The sequence below is a fragment of the Gamsiella multidivaricata genome, assembly GCF_025024155.1.
Source record: "Gamsiella multidivaricata strain RSA 2152 chromosome Unknown BC939scaffold_155, whole genome shotgun sequence".
NCBI lineage: Eukaryota > Fungi > Mortierellomycota > Mortierellomycetes > Mortierellales > Mortierellaceae > Gamsiella > Gamsiella multidivaricata.
Window position 1 is genome coordinate 18,742 of NW_026251863.1, and position 13,291 is coordinate 32,032.

At 48.5% G+C, this 13,291-nt stretch overlaps 4 protein-coding genes across 4 annotated transcripts; 2 read left to right on the forward strand and 2 right to left on the reverse strand.

The window, feature by feature from the left end:
- Positions 1-241: 241 nt before the first annotated feature.
- Positions 242-2,768, reverse strand: BC939DRAFT_485582 (uncharacterized protein; the record flags this gene model as incomplete). The annotated part of the gene is given in 10 exon segments (XM_051559317.1): positions 242-547; positions 604-969; positions 1,047-1,211; positions 1,262-1,339; positions 1,370-1,456; positions 1,635-1,904; positions 1,916-1,958; positions 2,039-2,239; positions 2,361-2,398; positions 2,733-2,768. The coding sequence occupies 10 exon segments, from the start codon at positions 2,766-2,768 to the stop codon at positions 242-244; spliced, it is 1,590 nt and encodes a 529-aa protein (XP_051405999.1).
- Positions 2,769-3,780: 1,012 nt separating this feature from the next.
- Positions 3,781-4,989, reverse strand: BC939DRAFT_482469 (uncharacterized protein; the record flags this gene model as incomplete). Its single annotated transcript, XM_051559124.1, has 4 exons — positions 3,781-4,208; positions 4,294-4,635; positions 4,713-4,887; positions 4,981-4,989. 4 exons carry the CDS (start codon positions 4,987-4,989, stop codon positions 3,781-3,783), a joined length of 954 nt encoding a protein of 317 aa, XP_051406000.1.
- A 777-nt stretch (positions 4,990-5,766) lies between these two features.
- Positions 5,767-6,936, forward strand: BC939DRAFT_74283 (uncharacterized protein). Its single transcript, XM_051561874.1, has 4 exons — positions 5,767-6,036; positions 6,133-6,216; positions 6,344-6,480; positions 6,571-6,936. The coding sequence occupies exons 1-4, from the start codon at positions 5,862-5,864 to the stop codon at positions 6,787-6,789; spliced, it is 615 nt and encodes a 204-aa protein (XP_051406001.1). The 5' UTR covers positions 5,767-5,861; the 3' UTR covers positions 6,790-6,936.
- A 3,549-nt stretch (positions 6,937-10,485) lies between these two features.
- BC939DRAFT_512541 (uncharacterized protein) lies at positions 10,486-11,004 on the forward strand. Its single transcript, XM_051561110.1, has one exon. The coding sequence runs from the start codon at positions 10,609-10,611 to the stop codon at positions 10,990-10,992; it is 384 nt and encodes a 127-aa protein (XP_051406002.1). The 5' UTR covers positions 10,486-10,608; the 3' UTR covers positions 10,993-11,004.
- Positions 11,005-13,291: the final 2,287 nt, after the last annotated feature.

Sequence of the window (13,291 nt, forward strand, 5' to 3'; positions counted from 1 at the left end):
AAGCACTACGTCAACTAAGAACCATTGCGAAACAATTCATGTACAGATAATAAAGATGGGCTGCTGTATTGTACAAAATGATGTACATCCATGTACTTAAACTAGCTGCGGGATCAATCAAGCCCCGGTCTCATCGTCGTCTTCAAATGCGAGCAGCATAATATACTGTATAATTTTCAAAGCGAGAAGAAAATAAAAGACGATGAAGGGGCTATTGATCGCGCGTTAGATAACCATCAAGTCAAGCCAGCAAGAACCCGCGACTGTACGTTACCTCCATTTTCATAGCCTCTAGAACAACGAGTGCTTGGCTCTTGCCGACCCTGTCGCCGGGCTTACACATGACCTGAGGAATCTTGCAGGGCATGGGCGTACGCAAACTTACTGCCTTTTCCTCTTTGCCCACTGCCAAAAACTTTGGCTGGGGCACATCAAGGGTCATCTTGCCTTTCTCTGCGGACGCGTGGACCTGATCGTCCGCTTGGATTACATTAGTCTTGTACAAACGACTCTCGATCTGAGCCAGAACAGCGTTCTCGCCTGCCAGCTTCGCCATAACGTTAGAGAAGACCGTGTAGTCATGTGAGGCGTCTGCAAGCGAACATTGTAGATTTGGTCATAATTGAGTTCGACGCCGACCTGCACATTCTGGCTCTCCAGCTTAAACACCCTTGTCTGCTCGCTGATCTGGTTGAGACGAACTCCAGAGTTGAATGTAAAAGACGAAGCTCCATCCGTGACTACAAGCGCGGCCTGTCTGGAGGCCTCGGGATCTGTCAGAACTATCGACAAGGAAGCATGGGTAACAGTAGCGGGATGTAGAGATGGTGCGGACTTTAACATATCACTCTCATACTCCTTGATGAACCCAGTCTCAACCTTGCCAGTAATGAACTCAGGATGGGAAGCCAGAGTTTTCAGGAATTCAATGTTAGTATCTAATCCAACGACTTCGTACTCATTCAATGCCTTGCGCAATATTAGGAGAGCTGCAGCTCTGCTTTCGCCATAGACCACCAGTTTAGCAATCATGGGTCATAGTGCACAGAAATCTCGTCGCCCTGCATGAATCCACTCTCCAGACGCACGCTCTTCGAAGGTTCTGGCATTTGGACATGGATCAGGACTCCCACATCAAACAGGAGGTTGTTGTTGGAGTTCTCAGCATAGATACTTGCCTCAAAGGCCCAGCCGTCTTCATCGAGCTCGGTCTGAAGTTGAGATAGTCAGTTTCCGGCCGCGACTCGAGTTGCCACTGCACCAAATCTGTGTATGTGGTCATGTCGGTAATGGGGTGCTCGACCTGAAGACGCGTGTTCATCTCCATAAGGTAGAATGTCTAATCCGTGTTGTCCATAATGAATTCGACGGCTCCAGTACCCACGTAGTTCACATCCTTGGCAGCGGCCACGGCCTTCTCACCTAACTTGCGTAGAGATTCCTCTGACAGCCATGGCTAGTATATTGATAATGACAATGAAAATGTTATTCGAAGAGGTTGTCTGACGAAGCATTTAATAAGCACCAAAAATAAAAGGGTATCAGAACATTTGCTAATTACTTTCAAGGAAGATGCTATCAGGTCCTGGGGGCCTAGAATGATTGTCAGGCAGAATGTGATATTGAACTTACACCTTATCATCACCGAAGAACTTCATAGCCTCACGCCCTGAGCTCTCCAACATGATCTCAAAGACTTTGGGACTCTCCACAGTACGCATGCTTTTACCTACTCTGTCTTTGACTGCCTTGATCAACACTGAGTATTCAATCTTGTCAGCCTGGGCCTTCAAGAAGGCATTATTCTGGTTGTCACCGCGGTAGTCGGGGACGACGGACACCTTGATCGCCTCCATGATGAACTTGGATTCACTTTGCGGCCATAGCGCTGGCGCGGGGCCATGCTTTCCTTGACTAGGCGATCAGCAAAGCCAGCGTTCTCGGACAAGGAACCATATCTGGGATGAACGGGATTGATATTGGACAAAACAGCACATCAAGCGATCCGTCTAAGTAAACATCTGATTTCGACTTAGACACTTGAGCTCCGCTCTTTTGCGCAATCTCGACGATTTTGTCGGCCTTTTGATAACTCTCGACGGAAGGAGTGGGACCGATGCTGTAGGCCTTGTCGGCCATCTTAGCATGAAGCACATTTCTGTCAGTATCGCTGAGGACGGTCAAGGTCTTGATACCGAGTTTCCTGACGGTTATCATAATCCTACAGGTGCTCTCTCCACTGCATTGAGAAGAGACGACAGAAAGGCATGAATAAACGAGGGTTGACCTAATTTATGTGTGTCTGCATCTGATCTGAGGCGTTCTCTTTCCGCCATACTCTCGTCCTATGTAGAACTTACCGATTAGCGAGGAGGATCTTATCGAACAATAGCTTCCGCTCTGTTCATTGAATGGATCCAACGAATGTTATATTAAAATGAGTAATAGAAGCTCAGGTATTCATTGCGAGTCTGTTGTAAGTTGCGACACCATACCGATTTCAGTGGTGTGCCAGTGGAATGGCTTCATCGAGCCTGGCTCGACTGAGGTGCCCCAGGGGATGCGGAAGGTCGCTCTGTTGGCGGAGAGCAGAAATGAAGACGTGGAATGGAGCGCGTGAAGATGGTGAAGGTGGAGGGAGACAAAGAGTATTAGGAAAAGCAAGCGAAGTATAAAAATAACAAACGACAAATTCGCCATTAACAGCGTGAGAAAGTTGCGGCCCAACTTACACGGACTCTCAAATAAAGTTCGATGCCTACAGACATATGGCAAACGCGTATGGCCGATTTCGACTGCTTTGCCAGGTAAAGGCTTTGGAAAGGTCGGGCCCACTGCTTCGCCATAATCAATTGCAAGACTAGGTTCATAAAAAAGATCACCACTGTTGTTGCCGTGAACCTCTTGCTTATGTACCACGGCGCCTGATACCATGCCATGTCGATTCCCAATAATCCTACGCCAGAAATACGGCACCAGCAATGCCGTGTCCACACCGCGTTTCAGCCGTCGATTGAAAGATGTCAGTTCGCGACTCTGTAGTGTCCATTTCAGGTGCAACATTGGCGTACTCAGGTGTATCAGCGACAGTATTCATTGAGATAAGGTCCCGGATCGATTACCATGGTCGCATACAGATAGTAGACTGAGTTAAGAATGACGGCCGCCTGGTGAAAGGAGATAAGGTTGCTCCAGACCCCGAATCTACCGCGTTGATAAAACTCATGGACTGCGTCCCACGCCAGTTGCTCATATCCGAGCTCGAGTTCGACTAGAAAGGGGGTGTGATGGGGGAGATGTAGGTTGAGATGTCATCCTTGGTCCAGTCCACGGTCAAAAGAAGGTATATGGTCGTCAAGGTCATGATATCCAAATGAGTCGAGGCTACCATCTTGTTTCAAAAATGATAATGCTTCGGCATTCCCGCCTTGGGTGGTAGAATTTGCTTGATCGCGAGCTGACACCGCAGGGTGACGAACAGGAATGGGTAGAGCGTGAGACCTGCGATGAGCGACAGCGGTATATGTGGCGAGATGATGTCCATGGCGATGTTGATGCTGATGAGAAGCAAAAAGAGACGGTGGAAGTGCAAATGTCTGAGTACACGGATCTCTCTGAAGCACAAACCATCGGCTTGAATGCATAAATGCGATGCGGTTATATTCTACTGGCTCATGCACAGTTGGACAGAGCACGGACAAAGGACATGAAAAAGACAGAATCCTTAAATGCATTTTCGAGCAATTGTTCAACGAGAGCGAGCAAAGCAATGCAAGCGCTTTATTGCGACGAACTGTTGGGCACCGATGGTGATGAAGATGCTGAGTATGTCGATGAAGACAACTGCTCAGAATGGATCCCTCGCTTCTTTGTAATGCCGTCGTAGATGGTCAATGCCTGTGCAACCATCGAAGAGGCATCGCTGGCATTCGCTGGCAGAATAAGAGTGTTCGTCTCCTTCGCCAGCTGTGCAAAGGCCTCGACGTACTTGTCTGCAACCGTGAGCGAGACTGCGTGGTGTCCACCGGGGGTGTTGGTGATGGCCTCGGCAATGCGGCGAATACCCTCCGCGCTTGCCTGAGCACGCAGGAGGATCGCTTCGGCCTCACCGGTAGCCCTGTTAATTTGTTCCGCCTTGTCAGCCTCTGACTGAAGAATTGTCGACTGCTTGTGACCCTCGGCAACGTTGATAGCAGCCTGACGCGAACCTGTTCAGAGAAAAAAAAATCATCAGCAAGCACTTTGCTTCAAGCAACAGCAGCAGCAATCGTTTGCAGGTAGTGTTCGCTATACCCTCAGAATCCAGAATTTGAGCTCGCTTGGTTCGCTCCGCAGAGACCTGTTGGTGCATGCTCTCGACAACCTTGGCAGGAGGATGGATATCGCGGATCTCATAGCGAAGACACTGGATTCCCCAGTCTGCTGCTGCCGTGTTGATGGCCTCTACAATATTGGAGTTCAAATGAGCACGCTCTGCCAGAGTGCGATCCAGGGTCATTTGGCCGATCTCGGCACGCATCGTCGTCTGTGCAAGCTGTGCGACTGAAAACTCAGCATCTTCTACCCCATAAGACGCCTTGTATGGATCCACTACTCTGAAGTACAAGACGCCATCCAGGTCCAGCGTCACATTGTCTAACAGGGATATCACAGTGGTTAACGACATGGGCTTTACAGTAGCGGTTGCAAGAGGTTGGTTACTGGATCAGTACCTTGTGTAATGGCGCTCTGGCTTGGAATCTCAATAGCGACTTCCTTCAAACTCTTCACATATTTGACGCGGTCCAAAAATGGCATCAGGATCTGAAGACCTGGCTCCAGCACACGGGAGAATCGACCCATGCGCTCAACAATCCATGCCTCCTGCTGTGGCACAAATTTGATAACCTATTCGCAAACCAAAAGAGCGCGGCATTGTCAACAAGACATCCACTTCACGATAGCCCACTTGCCGTGAGAAATATGTCAAGGCTATCATACCGTGTTCATAGGAATAGATTTCCGTGAACTGCCGATGCCTCCGGTCCAGTTTGTGTATCCATCGTCTCCGTAGCGGGTGGCGTATGACCTGCGCAGAACGAATGCGGTGGGCGCCGAGATACCCTATTGTGTTGGTGACAAAAGAAAAATCCAAGTAGTTTAGATATCATAAGGTCTTGCACAATTTCGCGTTCCGCCAAGGGGATCAAGTCTATGTCCCAAACATACTGCCACACGTGCTGTTCTGAGTGCACTAGCTGCGACCGCAGCGGCTACAAACGACATTGATGGTGTTTTTAGTGGGATGGCTCGAAGCATGGTGGTGCGTGTATGAATGTATGAATGTACGAATGAATGGGAATGGAACAAAAAAAAAAAAGGCTCCCTCCCACCATCAAGGTGACGTTGCACTTCAACTCAAAAAATAGCCCTCCCTCTTTCGATCGGCTCTACTCTTTGCATCAACCCACTTTCCCCCTCTGAAAGCGTCCGCCCCCCTATACGACTATGACCGACAAATATGCGATCGACCTGAGTGTCAAGCCCGGCGAAGACCTGCAGGACGAGGAAATGGCAGGTAAAACAAGCACAGCGTGGAACTCCATCAGCACCTTGCCCAGTGGACTAAGGAGGAAGGACGATCTGAGCAACCAGCGAATCCCCTGCCAGCTTTCAAACCAAAGTGACTGAATGTCATGGACATACCCACCAGGCTATATTCTATGGGACCGAATTTGAATACTATGCGCGCTTTCTTAGTCGTTGCCAGCTAGGCAGACGGGCTGATCAAGGACAAGCACTGTTGAACTCTTCAGGTCACTTCTTGTCCGGAGGGCTGGACCCAGCATTAAAAACCTCGATCTGCTACGACTTTCAGAAGTATGAGCGGCAGATCCTGGACAAGAAGGAAGTCAAGGATATCGACGACTCTCGACCATTACTCCACAACAGCCAAAAACCACAATCAGCAAATACTGAAACAAACATTGCCCCCATTTGCAATAGAGGTCCCAGAGGTCACGATCACGAGAAAAGGACGCGGTTTTCAAAGCGGAGGTAATAAACATTGATCGCGATTTAATCATGACTCGCCTAGACGGAGTATTCCCTGAAGCAACTAACATACGATACATTCACCTTCTCCTCGATTAGATCAAAGAGGCGATGGTGTTCACGGCAGCTCGTTCGACAAGCTGAATTCGAACGACGATAGTGCATCCGGCAGGGCATTAAAATGTAAGCCGAGATCATGACTCTTTAACAGTTGACAAAGTGGAGGAAGCCTTCATCGGCTCGTTTGTTTGGTGCATTGCACTCAACTTTTAATTTCGTCTGCTTCTACCGATCATTACAAACATTAAAGCTGTTGAGGGCTGGATTGTGTTGATCACAGGAGTTCACGAGGAAGCGACCGAGGAAGACATCCAGGACAAGTTCGGGGAGTTTGGAGAGATTAAGAACGTGCATCTTAACTTGGATCGTCGCACAGGATACGTCAAGGTAACATTCAGAAACCAATCATGTCCCCTCTTTGCAAAGAACTAATTCAATAATCACTGACCTAGTTTTTATTTAACATTACACCGCCAGGGATACGCATTGATCGAATATGAAAAGTTTTCGGAAGCGGAGGCAGCCATCGCAGGCATGAACGGATCAAAGCTTCTAGACCAGACCTTAGCCTGTGACTTTGCTTTCGTAAAGCCCAATTCCCATGATGATCGTGGACGCAGAGGATTCACATCCCGTAGTAGAGGAGGTTACAATGGACGTCGCTCAGGTCGCTCCAGCAGTCCGGGTCGTCGCTAAGCAACAACACCTCCAGAAAGAGCAGGAAGAACACTGCTCCACGTAATAAAATCAGAGGAATAATCTATTTGACTATTTGACAACCCGGGTTGCCGCTGCTATTTGGCAACCCCTATACTAACTCCATGTAAGGCCAACATTTTTTAAACGTCGATTATGCCAGTAGTCCTTATAGTACCTGGCCCCGACCCTTTAAGCTAGATCGTCATCTGGCTCTTAAAGGACTCCACAATGTAACTGATTTCCCATTTCGTCATCGCTGAGTCCGTCATCGATAAAATCCTGTTTTCCGTCATGAAGAAGGCTTCTCCCAAGGTCGCAAAAGGCTGTATGGGGTGCCAGGTGGAGGAAGGAATGGTTCTCAACCTCTCGCCGCGTTGTTTCGACTTGAAATTCGCAAAAGATACGAGTCTTGTTTTACATGGGATTTGTGCAGGGGTTGCCAAATGGAAGAGTATAATCTCAACCCCCCGTAAGATTTTATTCTTACACCCCCCGTGAGATTATCCAAAGCACATAATGAAATTTTATTCTCACACCCCCCGTAAGAGCTTTACAGTCGAAACTCGTTTTTAGGCCGGGGTTTGTTAACAAAACGCGGCCAACAAACTTAATTTGAAATTGAATTGACCTCTCTGAGTGGGCTATTCTAAAGACCAGAAAATACAGTCACATATTCAGTCACATGCTGCGTTGCGAGCGTGCTTCTTGCTCTCCATGGACACGTCTCTCATGTTGCATTCTATACATCTCAACACCATGGCTACAAAAACCTCCCAAAAAAGACAATATGAGTCGCTCTCGATCCAGGCAACGACATCAAACAAAAAACAAAAACCAACTCTTGTACACCCTCCTGCCAAAAATCACAAAAAATACACCAAGAGCGAACTTGAGGATACCGAGCGCACTCATCGACTGAGATACAAATTCATTTTGGATTGTGCCAGGAGCAAAGATATGACCACATTCATTGCGTTTCCTAACCCCAACCAGTTCGAGATCCCAATGGCCAGGGTCTCTCACACCCTGAAGAAGCAAGTCGAATTACTGGACATATATCATTATCTCTATGATCGGAAGGAAAACCTCAACATCAAGGTTTCTTACAACACCTTCGGGCCTATGATAGGCATCAGTCTTCCGGGACGTACCCTTAGGCGCATGATCAAGCGAGAAGACGAAATACGTGCTGCAGCCAAGATGTCCCCTGCGGATGCTTACTACATCGTCAACCGCAAGAACGTACTGATCGAGGAGGTCCTATATCGGTGACTACAAGTTCAGCGGAAGCAGAACATCCCTGTCAATGGCAAGATGATCAAGAATGCAGGTATGATTCTTGTCGATCTGCAGGACGATTCGGGCGATACCGTGTCTGAGGCACCGCCGTCATTCTCAGCCTCATGGTTTAACGCCTTCAAGAAACACTATGGGATAACCTACTGCCAGCTTCATGGAGAAGCAGGATCGGTCGACCTGGAGGCGATTGAACCAGAGCTTACCGATATCCGTCAGCTTTGCGCCCAATACACTCCAGACAACATATTCAACTGCGACGAGACTGGCTTTTACTTGCAGGAGCTGGACAACAAGTCTTACACAACTCAAGAGTCAAAGTCGGGCATCAAGGCCAATAGGAGCTGCAGGGTCTCCATCCTGTTCTGCATTAATGCTTCTGGGTCCTCTCTCGCCATGGCAGACACCAAGAATTCATTGAAGCCGTTGGTCATCGGTAATGTGTTGAACGTATGATTTATGTTGCAATCGTCATCTATTTATCGGTGCTTTATATTTCATCTTGACCTTTGCGACTCTGTGATGCTCTTTACTTTAGGCACAAGTATTCCAAATCTTGAAGAAGATTCGGCGAAAGGGATGCTCATGAAGGAAACAAGCTCGGGATGGATGAAGAACGACGTATTCGTAGGATGGCTACGAATGTTTGATGACGATCTCTCGCAGCCAACCCTTCTCCTTCTTGACTCCGCAGGTGCGCACAACAACATCGACATGCGTGATCTGCGAACCAACACGCCTTGGAAGCATCTTCACATACGGCGGCTCCCGACAAACACCACATCAGTAACGCAGCCTCTCGACGCGGGCGTAATTAGTGTTTTCAAACGAGCTTTCCTGGAGATGCTCAGCTATGAAACCTATCTCGCTCGCAACTATCAAAAGAAGAAATGTATCTCCAACGAACTCGCTTGGACATTGATCCCCTATGCATGGAGTCGAGTGAAGCCTCTAACGCTGCGAAACTGCTTCGCCAAAACGCCAGTCCTTCCGACGGAAATGCGTGAGCAGCTCAGACGGCAGCCAACCCAGGCTGAACAGTATCAACCACTTCGATACTCCCGACACAACCAATACGAAGAGCAGGAGAGAATACATTTCGAGCATCTGATCGCCGAGACTAATATGGAAAATAATTGGAATTTCCGAATAGTAGGAAACAAGGATGTGCAGGAGCTGGCCGAGGAAGTGCAGCAGCAGGTGAATGCAGATGGAGAAAGCGACCAGTCTGAAGAAGTTAGTCATGACGGATACACAAGCTCACCGATCGCAGACGAGGAATGGAACATAGCCGCTCAAGTGCTGAAGGGTCTGGCTGGAGACCTTGTAAGCATCGAAGGCCTCAAGCAAATCAGAGAGAGAGCGAAGCAGGGGTCAAAGAATACGTTTGATATTCGACGGACAGTGAAGCAACTGGTGCGTGCTTTGCAGGAATAATAAAGGATTCTACGTCAACGGTAGAGCATGTGACTGAATATGTGACTGTATTTTCTGGTCTTTAGAATAGCCCACTCAGAGAGGTCAATTCAATTTCAAATTAAGTTTGTTGGCCGCGTTTTGTTAACAAACCCCGGCCTAAAAACGAGTTTCGACTGTAATCTTACACCCTGTTATTCTAAAGCGAAACAAAGATAATCTCACGGGCATATAAAAGAGGCTTTATGATCAATGCCTGGGTTTCTAAGTGCTTAAGCGCCTGACACCCCGTTATCGTCGCCCAGATGTGTCAAGAGTGCAAACTTCAGTACATCTCTCTCTCTCTCTACCAGTGCGCACTTTTGTACACCTCTCTCTCTATACCAGCCCGAACTTTTTTCCTTCTGCCCTGACCACGCGCCATCGTACCCAATACGTAATTGTTAATAGATTGCTCTTGCTTCTATCACACATCTAATCCCATCACCTCAATTCGTTTAAGGATCCGAATCTTTTTAGCCATCGCTTCCTTAATATAGACTGTAGTTCAGCTCCGTTCTCTGATACCAGGTGTGTTACACTCTTGACACACTCGGGCGACGCACTAAATTGCCGTTTACCAGTAGTGCGGTGATAACGGGGTGTCATACTAGGTCTACATGTAGATTCACATATCGGTTTCCTTATCGCTGGAGAATCTACCCCTTTGTCCAATCCAATATGAGGCAGGATTGAGCCAGATTTCACTCCGAAGCTGAATGACGAGGTGCCATGGAAAAGAGAAAACAGACACTCGTTTGTGATCATATTGGAGTAGTACAGTCAATTCTTTTTTATCCGGACAAAAGGATAGGAAATCTGTCCGGATAACAATTTCGAAGAAATGAATTAAAATGTTATTCAGTCAGATCAATTATTCGGTCACATGAGGTATTTTCAACCCACATAAAAGGAAGGGCAAAAGGGCCGGACAAAAGGTGGTTAAGAAAAAGAATGATATTCGTTGATGGGTATGTTATTTGCTACTGTTGCTGCTGTTGTTGTTATTGATATTGTGTTGTTGCTCTTGTCGTGGTCACTGTCACTGTTGCTCTCATCGCCGGCATGGCCGCTGTAATTGCTGTAGTCAGCAGTGGGTTCTTCCTCTACAGCAAAGGGTGCAATAGCCGCTCCTCGATCACGATGCAGCAGCAACTCCTCGTCTTCCTCCTCCTCCTCCTCATCTCCATACCCTTGACGCTGTCTCTCAAACAATTCTTTCTCCACCCACTGCTTCTCCTCGTCAACCTCCTCGTCACTTTCCTCACTGCCTTCGTTCTCTCCTTGACCACATTGATTTCCATCCATCACGTATTGCAAATAGTCAGGAGTCGGAGGGGTTCTAGGGTGGAATCAGAGGTTTATTCGATGATTGATTACTGTCTAATCCTACGTTTGAAGGGCTCTTATATACTAGACACAGTTGTGTTGGAATGCTCTAGAAACTAGGCGCAGCATGGTTATGACCATGACATCATTCTCGAATAAACAGTTGTACCTGTTGCACCTCCCCATCTTAAAAAAAAACGTTACTCCTTTTCACGCTTGGCCTCGAACTCTGCTAGGGCCTCCTTAGCATTGACCAATGACGCCTTTGGCTCCCAGGTTGCCTCTTCCAGTGGGTATCCTTTCCATTGAACGAGCCATTTAGGTGTCCTACCAAATATTTTGTGATCCAGAATGCGTTCTACTTCGAACTCTTCTTCTCCATCAATGAGCTCCGGTGAAGGTCGAGGCGGTATGCGATCGCCGAACTCAGTTGGTGACTCGGTGTAAAGACGGAGCAAATCGGCATTGAACACAGGATGTTGGTGCATATTGGGTGGCAGGTCGATCTTGAATGCGTTGTCATTGACCTGCTCGACAATCCTGTAAGGGCCGATATATCGCGGTTCCAGCTTTCTTGAGGGTCGATTGGCATGTGCTGCGACCGAGAGGTGTTCTGTGCTAAGAAGTACCCTGTCTCCGACGCCGAACGGCACGTTACTGCGGAATTTATCTGCTTGCTGCTTCTGGCGGTCCTGAGCAGCGACGATGGCATCCTGGGCGCGAGCGAGAGCAGCCGACTGAGCAGCCACGAAGTCTGAGACTGATGGCACGTTGGTGGTGGACGGCTTCAAAAGTGATGCAGGCACGAGAGGGTGGTGACCATAATTGAGAAAAAAGGGCGAAAATCCTGTCGTTGGGTTTACCGAATTGTTGTACGCAAACTCGAGCATCGGCAAGAACAGATCCCAGTCCTTTTGGTTATACGAAATGTAAGAGCGCAGCATCTCTTCGAGCGTTCGATTGGCACGTTCCGTTTGGCCGTCCGTCTGAGGGTGATATGCCGTTGACATGTTCAATTTGGTCCCCATCATCTTCATTAATGCCGTCCAGAATTTGCCTGTGAAGCGAGAGTCGCGGTCCGAGACGATGGCGCGCGCCATACCATGCAAGCGGAAGACTTGCTCGAAAAATAATCGGGCGACGTCGGTGGCGGAGTCCGTGGTATGACTAGCACAAAAATGGACCTGCTTGGACAACTTATCTACGATGACTGTGATCGCATCGACTCCACGGCTTGTTTTGGGAAGTGACACGATGAAATCCATGGAGACTGTATCCCATCGCTGGCTCGGTATGTCCAGAGGCTTGAATAGACCGGCAGGGTGCTGAAGCAATGGTTTGTTGCGTTGGCATTGCTCGCATGATCCCACATATGCTTTTGTGTCACGAGCCATTCGTGGCCAGAAAAAGGTTCGTCTCATGTTCTCGTATGTTTTCTCGAAACCCAGGTGGCCAGCAATGGGCGAGTCGTGTGCGTCATGGAGGAGGGTTGCTCGGAGCTTGTTGTCGTTTGGGATGCATAGGCGTGGCTCGCCACCAGCATTGATCCAGAGTAGTCCATCTGCAACAAAGTAGCGGTCCGTTGGGCCTGCGCTGGACGACTTGTTGTATACTGGGCCTAAGGTGCAGTCTGAAGGGTAGCTCTCGATCAGGCGTTTCCGTAAGTTGAGGTCCACCTGAACGTCCATGGAATTAAATGCTGTGCCGGCAGGGTTCTCGTCCTTGTGGTCGGGTCTTCTTGAAAGTGCATCGGGAACGATGTTGTCTTTGCCTCGCTTGTATCTGAAGTCGAAATCGTATTCCTGGAGGAGCTCCATCCATCTAGCCTGTCTCCGCGTCAAATTAGGCTGGGTTGGAAAGTGTTGTAGAGTCGCATGATCCGTGTAGACGATGAAGTGCGATCCGTCCAAATAATACCGCCATGTCTTGAGGGCGTGCACCACAGCCAGCAATTCTTGCTCATGTGTCGGATAATTCCGTTCTGCTGGGCACAATTTGCGTGAAGTGAATGCGACGGGTCGAGATTCACCGTTGCTATCCGTCTGAAATAAAACAGCACCGATGGCAAAGCCGGAGGCATCAGTTTCGACAGCTGTGGAGAGGGCTGGGTCGAAGATGCGGAGGACTGGGGCTGTAGTCACAGCGTTTTTCAGAGCGTCGAAGGCATCCTGCTGGGGCTTGTCCCAAGTGAACGGAGTCGTGGAGCCTAGTAACGTGGTGAGAGGGAGAGCAATATCTGCGTAGCGGTCAATGTATTGATGGTAGAAGTTTGTCAAGCCCAGAAACTGCATAACTTGGCGCTGAGTCGAGGGAACTGGCCATTCCCTGATCGCCTTCACGAGTCCAGCATTAGTCTTGAGTCCGTCCTTCGAGATAACATGGCCCAGGAATTCGGTCTCGTCCTGCATGAAAGAGCACT